Here is a 20,751-nt window from a genome sequence, read left to right on the forward strand (position 1 = left end):
TATGGATTGCTTGTTCCTTTCTGTTTGAGATGTGATTATTTATTTATTTATTAAAAAAAATTAAATAAAAAAAAGTGGCTCTCCGTCATTTAGGGCTGTTTTGCTAACCGAAAGCTGTCTTTTGTCTTTTGTGAACCGCCCAGAGAGCTCCGGCTATTGGGCGGTATAGAAATGTAATAAATAAATAAATAAATAAATACATCTTTCCCCGGGAAGGGACTCTGCACGCGCCCAGAGGCACTCGGCCCCCCGCAAGGTAGCTGCCGATCTGTCTCTATTTTGTCACGAAATAAAAGGAAAAGCCTTGCTAAGTATTCGCTTGGACAGGTCTTTGCCTTGCCAATTCGCCCGTCATCTGCTTCCTTGCAAGACGGGAAAGAAAGACGCGCAGTTGCCGCAGTGACCCGCTGCGGCAGAGGGCATCTTTCGCCGCCTTGCGGGCGAGGGTGGGTGGGTGGGAGAGAATAAACTACAACCCCCATAATGCAGAGCGCTCCGGCGAAGTCTGTAATAGGGTAGGCCGGGAGCAAGATGGCTGCCGGGGCTGGGGCTCCAAGCGAAAGGGAGCGGAGCAGGTGAGTGCGTGCGTGCGCTGCCCGGTCTGGCCCAGGATGGGCTATGGATTGCAGGGGAGGAGCAGCGCCTCCGATTGCAGCGGGGCGGGGGGGAGGGAAGCAGGGTAAGGATGGAGCAGCTGCTGCCGCCGCTTTCTCAATTCCCCCCCTTGGCTGGTTAACTGGAAACAGTGAACTGGGTTGGAAACGTCATTAATGATTATTGCCGTTATTATCCCCTTCTTCCCCCCCCTCCCCGTCTCTCCTTTTAGCCTAACAACAACCCTGTGAGGTTAGGCTGAAAGCAACTGGCCAAAGTCACCCTGTGAGCTTCATGGCTGAGAGGAGATTTGAACCCAGGTCGTAGCCCAAGGCTCTAGCCACTACACCGCACTACCGCTTTTGGACCACGCCTTTTTCCACCAGGGGGTATCCCCAGGTTCCTGTTTCAATCTGAAACCCTGAGACTGGCTGCACCGGCATTATCCCTGGTATTTGGATTTAACGGTTTGCTCCTGTTATCCCCACATCTCTAAGCTGTCTAGAGAGGAAGGGATTGCATGCTTCTCCAACCTGATGCCCTCCGCATGCTTTGGACTACAACTCCCATCAGTCTCAGCCGGCATCACCAATGGTCAGGGAGTTGTCCAAAACGTGTGGAGGGCACTAGGTGTGGGAAACCTGCCTCAAAGCATATGCAGAGTGCATTTTCTTCAAACACCCTTCTCCCTAACATGAGTACCCACAGCCAAATCTAACAAATGTCTGGTGTGTGGGCAGTGTTCATGGTTTTCAGAAAGATTTGGCAGCCTTAGGTGTGTCTTATAAACCATTGCTCAGAAGAAGATAGAAAATCCTTTCTGATCAGCTTATAGCCACTAATCTATTTGTCACACACACACACCTGCTTTCCTCCGTTTTCACCCGCTATACTCAACGGTTCCAGGCTTCAGTGTAGCCAAGCATTTCAAATTTGGGGATGGAAGTGCAGAGAGAGAGAGAGGGAGGGGGGTTGGTGGGAGGGAGGAGAGAGTCAGTTATGCAAGCAAAGAAATCTGCCATCCATGTCTCTGGACCTGAAGCAGTCCGGAGTGATTGGGTGGAAAATCCAGAAGAGAAATACAAGTGACCAAATTGGTTGTGTTCAATCTTGTCCATGTTACGATGAAAACAATGGTGGACAAAGGTACGAGGATGTGTTGATATATTAGATGCATAGGTATATCTGTAGTTGCTCAAGTCTGGATTTTGCTTGGGGAAGCGGCTTCATTTTTTTGCATCTCCAGGCACCCTCGCTTGGAGATGCAGGACCATTGACCGTCTTGCTTGGTATGTGGGAACCCATCACTTGTGCCTAAGGAGGAAATGGGCACAGGTGCAGGTCCCTACGTACCAAGAAAATCTCATCCCTTCTCACACAAACACGAAGGGAAATGGTACTTCCCTGGGTCCGCTGCTTTACAAAAGGGTGAATTTGCATCCTTTCTTGGGTAAGGGAAGACAAAATTCCTCTACATGTGCCCTTCCTGGGGAAGATAAAGAAGAGAAATCTCAAGCCCCTTTTCATTGGGGGCTGGGTGGAGGGTGTTAACTGACCCCTCTCATCCAGGTCTCTCCAGTGGAAAGAGGGAAGCAAGCTGGCAGAAGAGGGACAGTGTGTATGGTATAGTGGTTAGAGCAACTTTTGCCACTCTGACGCTCTTCAGTTGTTTAGGACTGCAATGCCCATCATTCCCAACCAGCATAGAATTGCAGTCCCATACATCTAAAGGGTTGGCAAAGGCTGGGTTACAGTGTCAGATTGCGGGGACTTGGGTTCAAATCCCCACTTAGCCATGAAGCTTGTAGGTGATTTCAGTACAGTCGATTGAAGTGCAATGCTATGCGTGTTTAGACAGCAAGAAAGCCTACAACTCTCAGCATTTCCCAATCAGTCATGGCTGGCTGGGACATGCTGGGAGTTGTAGGATTTTTTTTTCCTGCCTAAACAAGCATAGGATTGCGCTCTAAATCTCTCAGCCTATCCTACCTCACAGGGTTGTTGGGAGGATAACATGGGGAAGAGAGAAAGGTAAAATATGAATGTAAAATGCATCTACCCCAGTGCCCTGTTTCCAACAGTGGTCAGCCAGATGCCTATAGAAAGCCCACAAGTAAGGCATGAAGGCAATGCTACCTTTAAACATGCAATCTCCATGTAGCTATTGTGACGAAACAGCCTCACCACCCTTAAAACTATTGGATCCCCTTTACGTCTGTTGAAGGCACTAGTGGCTTTCTAGCATTACATCTTGTGAAAGCACATGCTGCAATTATACTTTGCATGAAAGAAAGAAAACTTTGTTTGTAGAGAGAGAGAAAGAAACTTCTCTCTACTTTCTCCATACCCAGGACTGGTGTCAAGGGTAGGCACAGTTGGGCACCAGCCAAGGACCCCCATCCCCTAGTAGGGCCCCGCTGACAAGACCCCTGGAATTCATCATCATCATCATCATTGTAACCTGCTCGTTCACCCGCCTCTCACTCTGGCCCAGGCAATGGTAGTGGTGGGAAGGAGGAGGACAGATGCCACGGCCTACTTGCTCCCTGGCTCTCTGCCTGTCAAGCAAGCAAGTGATGAGGAAGAGGAGCAATAGCAGATGGTGGACTCACTAAGAGAGGGAGTCCATTGAGGATAACTTGCCTAACGGCCCTCAAAAACCTAGACGTGTCTTGCACTCACTTTCATCTTTTTGGTAAACTCGAAAGTCTCAACTTCTTTAGTCCCTCACTGCATCTTACCTAGTTCTAGAACGTAAGAACTTAAGAAGTGCCCTGATGCAGGATCAGATGGAGGTTCCATCTAGTCCAGCACTCTGTTCACATAGTGGCCAACCAGCTGCCGACCAGGGACCAACAGAGCAGGACATGGTGCAACAGCACCCATAGAATCATAGGATCATAAAATAGCAGAGTTGGAAGGGGCCTACAAGGCCATTGAGTCCAACTCCCTGCTCAATGCAGGAATCCACCCTAAAGCATCCCTGACAGATGGTTGTCCAGCTGCCTCTTGAAGGCCTCTAGTGTGGGAGAGCCCACAACCTCCCTAGGTAACTGATTCCATTGTCGTACTGCTCTAACAGTCAGGACGTTTTTCCTGATGTCCAGCTGGAATCTGGCTTCCTTTAACTTGAGCCCATTATTCCGTGTCCTGCACTCTGGGAGGATCGAGAAGAGATCCTGGCCCTCCTCTGTGTGACAACCTTTTAAGTATTTGAAGAGTGCTATCATGTCTCCCCTCAATCTTCTCTTCTCCAGGCTAAACATGCCCAGTTCTTTCAGCCTCTCCTCATAGGGCTTTGTTTCCAGACCCCTGATCATCCTGGTTGCCCTCCTCTGAACACGCTCCAGCTTGACTGCATCCTTCTTGAATTGTGGAGCCCAGAATGTTACCCATGGTATATATAGACTTACTGCCTCTGATCCTGCATCTATAATCACCCTGTCTGAGAATCCCTAAGGCATATGGCAGCCTCTCCCAATGTAGTAGACCAACACATAGCCGGTGGTCAAGATTGATAGAAGCTGTTGTCCAAAACAACTGGTGGGCACCAGGTTGGGGAAGTCTGGCTTGTGGGAAAGTTTAATTTTAATATAAAACCTAGCTAAAAATACTGAAGCATTTAAATCAAAATGTACTTGTTTAATGATTTACTCTGCTCCTACCTCACACCTCCAGAGTTTACATGGTAGGAGAAAATGTCAATGAACAATAACAAGCCAAGTATTGGTTGCAGCCAGTTAGGGTGTCAATTTGAAGAGCGTAATTATTCCTGTCTGTAATTGCCGTTTTGTCTAATTTCAAAGGACCTGGCTTGCAAGCGACTGTTTTTCAAGGATGCGGCAAAACAGGACACATTTGAGAAGGAAAAAGCCTTTTGAACCACTGTAGTGATTCATTAACTCCATCTTTGTGTTTAAATAAAACTGAATAGAATATTTTTATTGTTTTAAAAAATAATGCTTAGCGGATGCAGTGCGAACAGCTTCCAAGCTCCTATGCTTTGCCGCTACAACAACAAATATTTTTATTGATTTATTTAATAGATTTATATACCTTTGAACATATTTGAAAACACCTCTAAGTGGTTCACAAACTACATTATAATGTACATTAAAATACAATTAAAAACCGTGAAATTGCTAAAACATTAATAAAAACTTTAAAAGCAAATAATAATAATAATAATTAATACTACTACTACAACTACTACTACTTCTACAACTAATAAATATTTCTTTCCCGCCTCTCCATCCTGATTGAGGCAGGAAACAACAAGAAGTATAAAATACATAAACTACTGATTAAAAACACAGTATACATTGTTTAAACTTCCTAACAAACATCCTAAAAGCATCCTAAAACAGCACCATAATTGTAAACACAATCACTCTTGAAAGGCCTAGGTAAAGAAATTGGTCTTTAATTGGCAATTAAAGCATGGTGGTGTTGGTGCCTCCTGAATACCAGGGGTGATCATTCCACAAATCAGGTGCCACCACAAAGGAGTCCCTCTTCTGTGTAACAACATCTGTCTTATTGAACAATTGCTAACGAAGAAAAATTGCTAATGAGGAATTGCAAATTGCTTATGCAGAGCTTAAAGGACAGTATCCATGTTGAACATATGAAGTTGTATTACCCTAAGTCAGACTACTTCTCTGTATGACTTCACATTCAATGTCCTAGCTATGGTTCTCCAAGGGCTCAGCCAGGGATATTTCCTGTCCTGTTTCCAGGATGTCAGTAGTTGACCCTGGGGCCTTCTGTTGCAGCCCAGGAATCTACTTCCTTGGCAGAAAGTAGATGTCCAGATATTTTAAAAGTCAGCTCCCAGCGTTCCTGAACATTGGCCATGCCAGCAGGGGTTTCTGGGAGTTGAAATCCCAAACATCTAGAGATCTACCCACTGCCCACCCCTGCCACGCAGCAAGTTTTCTGAACCTTGGGTCCCCAGCTGATGTTGGACCACAGTGCCCATCATTTCCAACCAGTGGGACGGGGTGGGGGTGGTCAATTGTTTAGGATGATGGGAGTTGTAGTCCAACATAAGCTGAGGGCCCGAAGGTTAGGTGAGGCTGGGAAAAAGTTGGGGATATGGAAAGCAAGTCTTATGAGGAAAGGTTGAGGGAGCTGGAAAGGTTTAGCCTGGAGAATGTACTTAAAATACATGGAGGACAGCAAAGACTTGTTTTCTGCTACCGCGGAGACCAGATCTAGATTCAGGATGCAATCCTACGCATGTTTAGAGAGAGAAATCCCACAACTTTCAACATTCCCCAGCTGGGAGTTGTAGGGACCTTTTCTGCCTAAACATGCATAGAGTTTTGCCTTGCTAGACTTAATTTACTGGAGGATGGGTTTCCATTGGATGTTAGGTCAGTGGTAAGAGCAGTTTGACAGTGGCACCATTTCCTTAGGGTAGAGAGAGCTTTACATTGGTGGATGTCTTCAAGTAAAGTCTGGAAGGCCCATCCTGCATCAAACCACGGGGTTGACCTAGATGGCCTCTAAGCCCCTCTCCAATGCTAGGTTTCCACCACCCAGGGCCAGACTAGACATTATAGTAGCCACAGAAAGGCCATGAATAGCAGCCTCCTCATGTTGTATTACCTCTTGTCACCATAGCATGGAGTTCCACTTACCTGTAACATGTCATCATGTGTATCACCACCACCACCATTCCACAACATTGGCTGCCACTTCTGGTGGGTTTGGGGGAGGGAAAGGAATGGCAGGGCAGTGTCTTCTCTGACACATATGTAGAAGCGTGTGTGTAGTTTAACTCTGAGCCACAGCCTCTCCCTGTCATGTTTTTTTTCATTGAGGGAAGGGCATCTCCAGAGTGATACTGCAGCTGTATGGATATCTGTGGGACAGGCGCCATTTTAGTCCATGCAAAGATGTTCTTGCAATAAAGATGAGCGTTGGGAGATTTGAAGTGAACTCCTAAATGTTAATCTTGGGCCCACATGCGGACACCCCTCTCATGGTTTTGCCCAAGCGAAGCAAGGAGTTGCTGTTCACTCAGTGCTGTGGGGCGGCTTTGCGCTTGACATTTTCTACGTGGGTATAAATACCCGAGCGCAAAATAGATAGGCACCTGACAGTTGTGAAAGGGGCATGCACTGGGGTCATTCCCAGTGTGGTGTAGTGGCTAGACTGTTGGACTGGGAATCGGGAAGTCTGGGTTCTAATCCCCACTCAGCCATGGAAGCTCACTGGGTGACTTTGGGCCAGTCACAGTCTCTCAGCCCAACCTACCTCACAGGGTTGTTATTGTTGTGAGGAGAGGAGAAATGGAAAATGGAAAGGAGGAGGACTATGTACACTGCCTTGGGTTCCTTGGAGGGAAAAAGGTCAGATATAAATGTAATAATAATTTTAAAGGAATACACAGAAGCAAGCAGCTGAATTTTGGTTGCCCCTTCTGTGACATAACAGCTATTTATACATGCATCCAACACCCACCCACCCACCCTTCACACTTAATCAGGTATGCAGTTATAAGTTTGTGTACCAGATTTGGTCTTAAATATATATTTTTAAAATAATAATAATGTGGGTTTGCAGGTCTTAACATCATGGGAAGTTGCGTTAGCTGGATTCAAATAATAGGCAGAAGTCGTTAGTTGGGCTGTATGGAGTAACCTGTCGTCATTTCTTCCAATAATATATACCATTGCCATTTCAAGGATCTTTGTCCTTGATTGCTACTGGATTTGTGTGTGCTGTGATTCTGCAAAAGCAAAACATTGGTGAAGCAGAATGTGGTATTGCATGCATCATTCAGCTTTCTGACAATCACAGTTCTCATGAGTGTTAGTTTTTAAGTTACTGGTCCTCATGGCTTCAATGCTAAGCAAAAATAAAAGGAATCATGGAAATTTGTTCAATACGTATAATTTAGAGAAGTTGCAGAATTCAGGATTTCTTGTTCCAGAATTGGGATTGCTTGGGTGAAGAATTTCAAGGATTTATAATTGCCCATCATTTGCACGGTTTTGGGTACCGCTTTTAAGAATCAGGGGCTTCAGAGCAATGCAGTTTGGTATTTTCATGTCTTCCCCTCAGCGGCTCTCTGCTGTATAAAAATCCATATTTTGAGGTAATTAAAATGTTTTGACAGATCTTCGATTTTTTTTTTAAAAAAAAAAACACCTTGGTAACAGAGTTTTTGAATTTAGTGTGGGATGCCAAAGCTTGTGGGTGACAGCTGCAGAACGAAGTCTTCAGCGTGTCCAATAGTATATTTTGGAAGAGGAACAAAATTCTTTGTTTTTCTCCCCGAAAGCCTTATGACATTTTTATGTAACTGGGGAAAAAAATTCACATACAACATATTGACAATCTGTCGGTGCTGCTTACAATCGATTTTGTTTTGCTCTCTTTCTCTGTTAGCACTCTTTTATTAACAGATCGTGCTGATGTACGGCAAGCTGTAGTATCCCATAGGGGAAAGAAAATGGGGAGATGTGGGATTGCCCCCTCAGAGCCGTCTGCTGGAAAGAAGCAGAAATGATGGAGAGAAAGCAGAAACAGGGAAGATGGTGGCAGAAGAAGGCCTAAAGAGCAGGGATAATAGCAGGGTCGGTGCCAGTGGTTGGCACAGATGGGCACATCCCAAGGCCCACAGTTCAGCAGAGGGCTCGCCATTGAACCCCAGAGCCCTCTGATCCCACTGCTCTTCCTCCCTGGCACCTGTTTACCTGCCCTCTCCAACTGTGCAGCTGGTGAGAAGACCAAAGAAAGAGAAGAGCAGCTCCTGTTTGATTTGCCCTTTCCTTCTGGGCACTCGGAGAAGGAAAGTGAACAAGTAGGGTGGCCACTTGAGAATCACCAACAAAAAGATGACATGGATCACCAAAAAAAGAGGAGAAAAGAGGACACTGATTTGCACAAAATTGGCATACGCTCATTTCTTTGTGGAAATGCAATTAATTATTGTAATTTAAATGGAAATACAATTAATAATAATAATAATATTTCTTACCCGCCTCTCCATTTTGATCAAGGCGGGGAACCACAATAGACAATAAAATACATAATACTCAATTAAAACATAGTATTAATTGAGTATTATCTCAACTTAATCTCACCCTAGTGTGGAGGACTGTGATTAGGTGACCCATCTGTCCTGCTCAGTCTGCTGTTGGTGGGCAACGTCAAGGCCCAGATCTCCCATTGGTTGGTTCTTTACTGGAATTGGTCAGGACAGCTCTTCAAAGAGAAGACACCTTCAAAACAGAGGACCGTCCCCTGGCACCCCTTCAAATAGAGAATTGTCTTCTGTGAAAGGGGACATCATATTGTTGTTGTTATTGTTGCTGTGCCCTTTCCTACAATACTGAGGCTCAAGGTGCCTTTACAAAATGAAAACATGTACAATTAAAACATATAAATAGAAATATACAGAAGTTAAAAATATAATTCAACTAGAAGTATAGCTTCCAAATCGCATGAGGTACTGGTTCCCCTCTATTCGGCACTGGTTAGGCCTCATCTGCGTCCAGTTCTGGGCTCCACAATACAAGAAGGATGCAGACAAGCTGGAGCGTGTTCAGAGGAGGGCAACCAGGATGATCAGGGGTCTGGAAACAAAGCCCTATGAGGAGAGACTGAAAGAACTGGGCATGTTTACCCTTGAGAAGGGAAGGCTGAGGGGAGACATCATAGCACTCTTCAAATACTTGAAGGGTTGTCACACAGAGGAGGGCCAGGATCTCTTCTCGATCCTCCCAGAGTGCAGGACACGGAGTAACGGGCTGAAGTTACAGGAAGCCAGATTCCGGCTGGACATCAGGAAAAAATTCTTGACTGTTAGAGCAGTATGATGCTAACTCTTATTATTTCTGTCCCTGGTTAATTTAGGCAGTAGGTTTTGCAGGCCTATCAGATGGTTCACTTTTGAAGGGAGAGTTGCCCAGATGATGATGATGATGATAATGATGATGATGATTTATTCAAGGAAATCCCAGTTGCAAGTGATCACATTTTGGCATCTCGCACAAGTTTTTACTTGCTACGTCCACTGCATGGCCATACTAGATGGTCACGGAAGATGTCTTTGTGAGGAAAGTGGCCGCTTTTCAGATCCGTTTCTGCTTTGATTCTACGATGAAATCCTAAAAACAAACTTATGGTGGTTGTCATGGCAACAGTGTCATAACACTTGCTATTAATATTATGCACGTATTATGCACTGGGAACATGTTTTGAGGCTTGTCACATTTTTTACAAAAAAAAATAAATGAATGCTTGTACCCCGCCATCATTTTTGAGCTACAGTGTGCCAAAATATTTTTGTGAGGAAATGTTAGGAAGAAAATGGGGGAGAACCTTCACTATTCCAGATTCTTACAGAACTTGTTTGATGTGTGTGGGGAGGATGGAGACTTGGTTCTTCTGTTCTGTGGACATCGAAGTGCAGGCTGCACCAGACGTACCTGGCATCGCCAGGGTCAAAGGTCCTATGGTTGGGCACCTGCCCACCACAGCAGGGCCCCACTGACAATGGCTCTTCCTCTTCACCGTTCCAACCTACTTTTTCACCTGCCTCTGACAGGGGTGATTGAGAGAATGAGGAAGAGCAGTAGATGCCACGGCCTACTTGCTCACCAGCTGTGAAGCAAGCAAATGGTAGCAATGATGACAAAGCATGTGAGGAACAATAACAACCGGTGGCAATGATGGTGAGAAGGTCGACTCACTGAGGAAGAAGGCCCACTGAGAGTGTCTTGCCCAGAGGCCCTCAAGAACCTGGACCTGGGAGTGCTTCCTGGGCTCTTTATCCCAAGTCAGATTCTCCATTGTGTAGTGCAGGAGCTTCAAACCGTGTTCTGGGGAGTTGCCAGTGTAATGTCACCAATGGTGCAGCTACAGCAGGACCTGAGCTCCAAAAATCAGATTCTCAGAGCTTGGTGGGGAGATGACCACACAGAGTGCAGGAGGTGGAGAAGCAATCTTTGTTTTATTCCAAATGTATGTACTCAAAGGTTGCTGTTTTTGGGTCATTGTGTTTGTTTGTTTTTTAAAAAAAATGGGTTGGCAAAGAGTTTTGTTTTTGTTCCAACATCAGGAAAGTAGAACAGTTTTAAAGCATGGAATGGTAATGGGGGGTTTCTGGAAGAGGAATGTTACTTGCGGACTTCACCACTGAAGTAATGACTATCTAAATAAGAATTAATGCCCAGGGTCTAAAATGATGTAGCCACACCACTGAATACCATTAACATAAATGCTAAGTGAATGAGACCAGTAATTGGCTCAAATGAAAGACATTTTGTATTGCTCAACCAATTAAGCCATTTTATCAAAAGCAGCTTACCAAGATTTCCATGTTCAGTGTAGCAAATGAATAACCATATGCCTTTTCATTGGGTAGGAGCACTACTTGGTAGCTTTGCAAATGGGTAGTTTGTGAGAGTTTGCAGAAGTTCCCAGAAATAGATAGAAGTAGCCATCATGGCCTTGGTCTTTACTTAATTGTAGCCTTTCTGCTCTAACTTGCTCCTCCTAGGCATCATCTCATTTTTTTTCAAGCAATTACTTGTCATAGCGGTAAAAACCCTCTTTCATCTCTGAGAGAGAAAATTTAGTTCCTTTCATGATGGCTTTAAATTTTTGTATGCTTTTTAATGCTCACTGTTTTTAACTGTTGTAAACCACCCAGAGAGCTTTGGCTATGGGGTGGTATATAAATGTGATAAATAAATAAATACATAAATAAATGAAAAGGCTCATTTTGTACAGAGGCAGAATGGTTCAGGCTTCCCTGGGAGGCAGGTTGACAGTGGGTAACAGGAGCTCTGGAATTTATTGTAAACTTATGAAACATTCCTCAATGAGATCATCAATTATGACAGACAACCTTCCCTGAAAGAAAGCCTGCCAGCTTCTGCCATTCTTTCCCAGCAGTGCCAGGACATAGGCGAGTGTTGGGTGTGTTCAAGAGTGTTCATATCTCAGTTCACACAGGCCTGTCCAGTGCTCCATTTGAACTATCTCTTCGATGTAGGCCATGTCTTCAAATCTTCTACAACACTCAACAGTTCTTTGATGAACAAGTCAACGTGGAATTTCTGAAAGTTAAACTAGTATTCCAGTCCATGGGTGTTGGCTTAGGGATGGGCAGGTTTCATTGGATCTCTTCTTTTTTTCTTCTTTTTTCATGTCCTTGTACATTCTGTGCTGGTTTGTGTGTGTGTTTTATGGGGAAAGTGTGTGTGGTATTGTTGTTGCATATTTTTAAAACTGTCCTCCTTTTTGTGTGCATTTTCCAAATTGTATCCATTTTTGTAAACATCCATCCATTGAGTGAGTTTCTATGGATTTTTTTAAATTACACATTTTTTGGCATGTTTCAAATGTGAACATTTCATTTAATCAGGCACATTTTCCCAATTATTTATTTATTTATTGCATTTTTATACCGCCCAATACTACGCGAACTAGCGTCAAAAAAACCTACTCCATCGAGCTGGGTCCCACAGGTAGCAGAAGGATCAAATGGTCAGGATCCCTGAGTTCCAAGGTAGTAAAGTTGCTCCACGATCCGATCCTCGTGGGTTTTAAAGAGCAGATTGAAAAAGGGAAGCTAGGTTGTTTGGAGAGCTACCAACAAATTGTGGATTACTTGAAACCCTTTTTTGTCCAGTCGGGTCCCTATGGCAGTGCTAAATCCCGAAATACTGGCTGGTTTGATAAAGAATGCAGAAACACGAAAAAAGAATTAATGGGGTTAAGCAGAAAGATCAGAAAGGCAAACTCGAATACGCCTCTAAAAACTTCGATAGGAAAAAGATCGGCATACAAGGCCTTACGGAGAAGGAAAAAGTCAGTGTATATCAGCCGTAAGTGGGAAGAGCTGGCCCAGGCAGTAACACAGAAGGATGATGGCAAATTTTGGGAAACAGTGCATGAGGGCCTACGTGCCTCCAAACCATATTTGGAAATGCAAATCCCGACGATAAAATGGCAACAGCATTTTGAGAATATCTTCGCTAGCTATGATATCCGTGAATTATTATTATTATTTATTTATATAGCACCATCAGTGTTCATTGATGGTGTACATCAGTTGTACATCAACCGAGGAGGGACTAACCATCTCCGACCTCCCATTTTGGCCCAACGTGACAGCTAATGAGGTCAGCCGTATATTGGGCAAGCTGGCAGTAGATAAAGCACCAGGAGAAGACATGCTTCCCACAAAACTTTTTAAATATAATATCAACTGGTGGGCCCTAATCCTGGCAAATCTCTTTTCAAACATCAACCAAACAGGAAATATCCCTGCCGGATGGTAGTCATGTATTATAGTTCCTTTATATAAAAAGGGTGAAAAATGACCGCCCAATAGCCAAAGCTCTCTGGGCGGTTCACAAGCCGCAGAATGCATCACAAGTCCTCAATACAGGTATAGATTGAAATGTACAGATTCCAGGTCTCAAAGTGTGTCAGCGTCTGTATCCATATCTGGGTGGTTTGGATTGGGGAAATCCATTAAAACAACAACAACAACAACACAACAGAGCAGATTCCTCCCTAGGCTGGGTATGCCAAGTTCAATTCCTCATGAGTCTCACTTGAATTTGTCGCCATGCATTGAGGTTATAGCATAGTGGACCTCCAAACAGGCGTCTGGTGTTTTGGGGCTGTGTAGCCCTGGAAAGATACGGGGCTTCTGCAATTTTATTTTGCACCTCTGGAGTTTGGGACTAACTTGATCCTTCCCTAGCCCAGTCCTGTCAGGGGATTTCAGTCATACCCCTATAAATGTCATTTGCAGTGGAATATAGAGAGGTGATTTGTATTTATTTTATTTATTTATTTATGTTGCAGATTTTATATAACCATGTTATGCAATCAACTGATCCTTATGCAGCTTATTGCAGGTTGTAATAATACAACCCTCCTGACCCGCCTCACATATTTCCATAATCTTCTGGTGACCCGCTGACATTTGCCTTAGGCTAGGTTGAGCTTCCACCAAGGATAGCATAGGATCTTAATTTGGTGGTGAATGTCTCTTGGGAAGACCGAGAACCCAAGTGGTCCGGGGGGAACAAACTTGGAGCAAGGGCAGTTGTTGGTCACATGTTTGAGGCAGGGTGTAATCTAAGAAAAGCCTGTTTCCTGCCAGCCAGTTGTGGCCAGGACCTTGGAGAGTTCCCAAAGGGAATAGGAATATCTCCATCAAAGGTTACAGCCCGCTGAGCTCTTGAGTAGTGTGCTAGGGCTGCGGACAGCACAAGCGCTACCCCTCAGCTCTGAGCTAACAGGGTTTGAAGGGATAGGTCCGTCTCTTGAACCTTTGGAAGTTGGATTTGTTGGAAAGCTTTCACATGCATCTTCTGTCTCTGTAACTCTGGGGCTCACCAAGATGAGAGACTGAGGGCATGCCTAGGTGATGGCATATCCCAGGGATCGCCCCGGGATCATCTCTGTGCATCCACATGATGCACAAGGGATCCCGGGGGCAGGGAGGGATGATTACTAGCACTGGTTTTAGCCTGGTTTTTCCTTCAGTCTTGGGATCGTCCCAAGACCGCGGGACATGTAGGCTGCTGTCCCACTTTCGTTCTGGCTCCTTACGAGTAAAAGCGAGGAAACGGACATGGGGTATGGAGCTCCTCAGGAACTCTGTGCACATCAGGGGTGGGGGAAACGGGATTGGGTTTTTAGTTTTGTTTTACCTTGAATTTTTCACTGGATCATTTTTTTTTGGGGGGGAAATGGCCACTGCGATGGGCCCAATGTCCAGGACGTCCCGTGGACTGAGGGGGGAGGATCTCACGATTAACATATCTCGAGATCCTCCCCGCTCCCTCCACTGGTGTAGACATGCCCTTAGATGTTGGAACAGTCAACTTGGACTCATCAACTTGGTTTGGCTTTGGGGACTGCGTTAGGTGACCAGTCTGCTTTTTCAGGATGCATGACACAAAATTGGGTGGGATAGCAAATACCCTGGAAGACAGAAACAAACTTCAAAGTGATCTTGATAGGCTGGAGTGTTGGGCTGAAAACAACAGAATGAAATTTTACAGGGATAAATGCCAAGTTCTACATTTAGGAAATAGAAACCAAAGGCACCGTTACAAGATGGGGGATACTTGGCTGAGCAATACTACAAACGAGAAGGATCTTGGAATTGTTGTAGATCACAAGCTGAATATGAGCCAACAGTGCGATATGGCTGCAAGAAAGGCAAATGCTATTTTGGGCTGCATTAATAGAAGTATAGCTTCCAAATCACGTGAGGTACTGGTGTTAGACAAGTTCTAACACCTATTTGGATGGCTCACTAGTTGGTTACCCAATCTTCGGCCCTAGTTAGGCCTCATCTAGAGTATTGAGTCCAGTTCTGGTCTCCACAATTCAAGAAGGACGCAGACAAGTGAGCGTGTTCAGAGGAGGGCAACCAGGATGATCAGGGGTCTGGAAGCAAAGCCCTATGAAGAGAGGCTGAAACAACTGGGCATGTTTAGCCTGGAGAATAGAAGATGGAGGGGAGACATGAGAGCACTCTTCCAATACTTAAAAGGTTGTCACACAGAGGAGGGCCAGGATCTCTTCTCGATCCTCCCAGAGTGCAGGACACGGAATAACGGGCTCAAGTTAAAGGAAGCCAGATTCCGGCTGGACATCAGGAAAAACTTCCTGACTGTTAGAGCAGTACGACAATGGAATCAGTTGCCTGGTGAAGTTGTGGGCTCTCCCACACTAGAGGCCTTCAAGAGGCAGCTGGACAACCATCTGTCAGGGATGCTTTAGGGTGGATTGCTGCATTGAGCAGGGGGTTGGACTCGATGGCCTTGTAGGCCCCTTCCAAATCTGCGATTCTATGATTCTATGATTCTATGACTTTGGGTAGGGTGAGAAATCCACTCTGTGAGAAATCCACTCTGTCAAAGTCTCTTTACCCGATTTGCATTTCCTGGACCCGACTTGAATGCAATTTGCGGTTGGAAAAATGTAGATTCCCGAGCTTGCAATCTTTTCGCAAAAGAAAGAAGAATTTGACAAAAACATGCACACGTTCGACAAATACAGAGGAAAAAATTGCAACGTTTCGAAAATGCACACGCGCATGCTGTAAAAAAACACACCTGACAATTTTGGCGGGACTGAGATTGACAGATCAGTCTATCCCTGCCCTGAATTAAACGCCACCTAATCCCCATCTGCAGAAGCCCCTTACACCTCAGAAGCACTGTTCAAGTTGTCAGAAGTCTGGGTTCCAAGGAATGCCAAACAGGTCTCTACAAATAGGAAATGTCACACCAATTTCTAAAGCAATATGTCTGCCAAATCCCTGCTATTTTAGTTCAGTTTTTCTGTGTGTTTACACTTGCTGAAAAGGTTGCTCTTTTCAACTGTCTGGGCTTCTTACTTAGCTTTAGATCTAAAAGTCAAACTGATACCTTCTTAACCTGTGCATAATTGGTTTTAAGAGCTAAGAATAATCTTGCTGGCCTCTTTCTTTCCTGCTTCCTCCATGCAACCTGCCATTAGCTGCTGATTGTTAATGATAATACTTTTGGAGGAAAGCACCTACCTTTCAGCTCTGAGCTCCTTTGAAAGAGCTTGCACTGAGCAAAACATCCGCTCTAAGTGTAACTTAAGCAAATTGGTGTCTCAATTATTCTACTGCCAAACAGAGCATTGTGGTGGATGTGAAAACAAGGGGAGGGGGGGCAGGGAAGCTAGGAAGCACAATTGATTATTATGGTTTTATACTGTTGTTTCATACTTTGAATGTTTTTAATTTTTGTGAACCGCCCAGAGAGCTCCAGCTATTGGGCGGTATAGAAATGTAATTAATAAATAAAATAAATGAATAAATTGATCTGCATTTCCCTATGGAGGTGTTGGTGTTGACACAGTTGGTGTTGACACAGCTTTGACCATCAAAGCTGGTTCATTTCTCAGTAACCTGCCCCCCCTTTTCTGCACTTTTCCCTGCTCTACAATATATATATATATATATATATATATATATATATATATATATTAGATGTGTTCACCAAAACTGTACACAATATTCGTGATTTGTATAAAGGCAATATGATACTGGCCGTTTTGTTCTCAATTCCTTTTCGAATAATGCCTGACATGGAGTTTGCCTTCTTCTCAGCGTCCGCACACTGGGTGGACATTTCCATTGAGCCGTCCACTACAAGCCCAAAATCTTTCTTTTTTTAAAAAGGCCTCTGCTTGGAGTAGTAAGCTACCAGAGTAGGTACTGGATTTGCCTACTAATCCAATGCCAGGGGCCACCATGGAGAAGTCCCTTTCCTAGGGATGGGCAAACTCACCCATGCCTAATTTGTCCACCTCTACCATTCGTGGCACCGTGTCAGCTTCTGATTCAGCTTGGTGAGCAACAGTGGAGGCTCCAGAAATTATACGATTTCCCCTGCTGCGTAAATGGCAGCCGGAAAGGCCCCATTATGCAAGAGTAAAGGTGTGGATTCCTGGACCCAATCGGACACCTGCAACATCCCTAGTAATCACCCACTGCACCTCAAGTGACAGGGGAACCCAGAGAAAGGCTTCCAATGAAGAAAATGTACAGGCAGGCACGCCTGGAGACAGGTGGCGCTTCCGATCCCTGGCCCCACGCTGTGAAAGGATCTAACTGTCAAGAACAGTACTTTTAACTGGGCCCGGAAATGGACCAGGAGTTAGGGTGGCCATGTGTCTTACTTTACAGAGGACAGTCCTCCATTTGAAGGGCTATCAGAGGACCATCCTGTAAATGATTGGACACTCCTCTGTTTGAAGGACTGTCCAGTTCAAGAACCATAAGAAGGGAGAGCAAGACTGATAGTCCTTGAAGTTGCCCATCAGCAGGTAACACCTGGATGCCAGACTGAGCAGGAACTCAGGTCACCTGGTCACAGTCTTCCCCACCATGTTGAGGTATATTGTATTTTTATTTAAATTTTTGTGAACCACCCAGAGAGCTTCAGCTATTGGGCGGTATAAAAATGCAATAAATAAATAAATAAATAAATAAATAACAAAAGGCAGTATCCAACTATTTCATTCCATTAGCACAAATGAAGTGCCAGCAGAAACTAGGCTCTGAATTCTGCGCAAAAGAAGAATCCAACTAAAATTAGATTTTCACAAGCTTCTGCAACCCCCTCGGGCAACCAGGTGCACATAACTCTTGTGTAAACCCTTGTGCAATTTGTTGCACAATCCACTGGTGCAACCTGTCATGCATCCGGATTCACACCTGCTTGCATAAGCAGCTGTGCAAGCGGAATGACACCCTTGGATCCTGCCGACTGAGTCCTGCGGCACCTTAAAGACTAACAAATGCATTCTGGCTAAAGCTTTCGTGGACATTGTCCACATCACCAGATGGTCAAGACTCTGTTGTTTTTGCTGCAACACGCTAACGTGGCTACACAACTGGAAATTACTTAAATTACGGTAATTCTTCCTAAATCTGCATCTGTGCAAATAAATTGGCCCATGAACATTTTCTGCAAATTAGTGTCCTCTTTTTAAAGTGACACATTCCCTCTTTCCTTGGCAATGCGTGAAGGCCCACCGTTGTGGGACCTGGCGCAGTTTGCAAAGCACTGGCATAATATTCTGTAATAGTCTGGTTATAAGTTCCCTTTGAGTACCAAGTATACTTTATTTACAGTGTAATCTTATGTATGCTTAGACAGAAAAAAGTCCGACAATTTTGAGCATTCTCCGGTCAGCAGACTGAGGAACACTGGGAGTTGTAGGACTTATTTCTGTCTAAGCCTGCACAGGATTGTGCCTTTAACTATTCAATAAAATCCTACTCTCCTTTTTTTTTTCCTTTCTAGATGAGCATTTGCTCCAAAATTTGGCGCTGATTGTCAATTAAACTTCATGTGCAGTATTTGCAGCCGGTTTCAAAGTCATGGTTCGGAAAGGTGAGTGCCAAGCAATGTATGCCATGCACGTCTGGTTTGTGGAGTGATAAAGATGAGCCTGCAGTGTCTAAATATTTGCATTTTTGTCAGGCTATCAGTGAATGAAAGACTTTTTTTTAGTTGATTGAGCTCTAGCTTCTTAATTAAATGAGTGTAAATAGCATTACTTATTGCCACAACCTCAATACAGCCCCCCCTTTTTGAGGGACTGGAGCCAGTGTGAAAATGTACATTTAATGTAGAAACGCTACCTCTCCTTGTTTATTTATTTATAAATATGTATATACCACCCTTCACTACCAAATGGTTTGGATTTCTGGATCCGAAGTCAGAGACAGCGCTCCGACCCTGGCCCCCAATCTCCCCTCTCCCTTTCAGTCGACGTGGAGTGAACTGTGTGTGTCAGCTGCCTGTCTGACTTTGCAAAAACAATCCCTGAGAGGATGGAAAGGGCCGTTTCTGTGGGCAGGGGGGAGGGGACTGCGGAAGCAGGGATACGAGCGATCCCCAGCCCTCCCCAGCCTCTCCCCACCTCCTCCACAGAGCCCTAGCTAGACGGGCAGTGGGGGGAACACCCATATAGCAAAAAGGCAGAGCAGGAGAAACACGGAGATGGCAGTTGCCTCCGCATTAATCCTGCTCTGCATACGATGGCTGTCAGCTTCCTAGTTCAGAGGCTGATGGGCATCGGGATAGGATTGCACCCGAAGTGAATTAAGGTATCATCCTCGGGGGTCCTTCTCCACGAGCCCCTGCCAAAGGAAGTGAGGCAGGTGGCTACCAGGAGGAGGGCCTTTTCTGCTGTGGCACCCCGTCTGTGGAATGAGCTCCCTAAGGAGGTTCGCCTGGCATCTACACTATATTCTTTCAGATGCCAGGTGAAGACTTTTTTATTCTCTCAGCATTTTAACAGTCTGTAAATTCAGTTTTAACTTTGCTGTTTTAAATTTGTACTTTAAAATTTGTATTTCTGCACTGCTGCTGATTTTATCCTGGTTGTGCTTTTATATTGTATTTTATATCATGTTTTTATACTGTCAGTTTTATACTTTGAGTGGTTTTAATTTTTGTGACCCGCCCAGGGAGCTTCGGCTATTGGGTGGTATAAAAATGCAATAAATAAATAAATAAAGGTATTAACCTTTTCCTTTTCAGTTATGTTCGGACCATCTGTAGTCTAACCATTAGATTCTGAAATCCCGTTTAAAACTGTGGGAGTTATAGATGTACAGGCATCGATTTTGAGAGCTTTCCGCCTTTAGCCTCTGGTAGACTTCTTACTGTGGCATGAGTTGTTCCAGATACAGCTTGGTTCTGGGGGTGTTGCTGCGGTCCAAACAGTTTGAGTATCTAAGTGGAAATGGCTAGTGTGTTAGGGATGAGGTACGCCAACCATGACACTAGCAAATGTGAGCGATGCTGTTGCACCATTAATCTAGACATGAGCCTGAATGGCTGCTAAATAAATCTGTCTTGATCAGAACTGCTACTCAGTTGGGTACAAGTTCAAGAATGTTTGATATTTGGTATTCCAAACTGTGTGTTAATGTTAATTGCACAGCTTGTATGTTAATTGCATAGCTTGTATTGCATAGCTTATAGATGAGGCTTATTGTGTAAAGTAAGGGCTCATTTACACCAGGCAGGATATTCCACTATGAAAGTGGTATAGAAAAGGCAGGAGCCACAGTACTGCTTTATAGCGGTATTGAAGTTCACTGTCAACTGTTGGGGCCCATTGATACATACCATATACCACTTTCATACCACTTTCATAGTGGAATATCCTGCTTGGTGTAGATGTGCCATGATCCCCAACAGTTGTCAGTGCACTTCAATACCACTATAAAGCAGTAGTGTGTCTCCTGCCTTTTCTATACCACTTTCGTAGTGGAATATCCTGCTTGGTGTAGATGTGCCATGATCCCCAACAGTTGTCAGTGCACTTCAATACCACTATAAAGCAGTAGTGTGTCTCCTGCCTTTTCTATACCACTTTCATAGTGGAATATCCTGCTTGGTGTAGATGTGCCATGATCCCCAACAGTTGTCAGTGCACTTCAATACCACTATAAAGCAGTAGTGTGTCTCCTGCCTTTTCTATACCACTTTCATAGTGGAATATCCTGCTTGGTGTAGATGTGCCATGATCCCCAACAGTTGTCAGTGCACTTCAATACCACTATAAAGCAGTAGTGTGTCTCCTGCCTTTTTTATACCACTT

General features: G+C 44.5%; 1 protein-coding gene across 2 annotated transcripts in view; it reads left to right on the plus strand.

The window, feature by feature from the left end:
• Positions 1 to 562: 562 nt before the first annotated feature.
• The window catches only part of EFR3A (EFR3 homolog A), a 96,224-nt gene continuing 76,035 nt past the window's right edge, over positions 563 to 20,751 (plus strand). For both annotated transcript variants that reach the window (XM_063129915.1, XM_063129916.1), the window contains exons 1-2: positions 563 to 575; positions 18,438 to 18,527. In XM_063129915.1, coding sequence (XP_062985985.1) covers positions 18,515 to 18,527 — 13 coding nt within the window. In that variant the 5' untranslated portion in view covers positions 563 to 575; positions 18,438 to 18,514. The remainder of the gene's footprint in view (positions 576 to 18,437; positions 18,528 to 20,751) is intronic.

This window comes from Elgaria multicarinata, chromosome 7, assembly GCF_023053635.1.
Source record: "Elgaria multicarinata webbii isolate HBS135686 ecotype San Diego chromosome 7, rElgMul1.1.pri, whole genome shotgun sequence".
Lineage (NCBI taxonomy): Eukaryota > Metazoa > Chordata > Lepidosauria > Squamata > Anguidae > Elgaria > Elgaria multicarinata.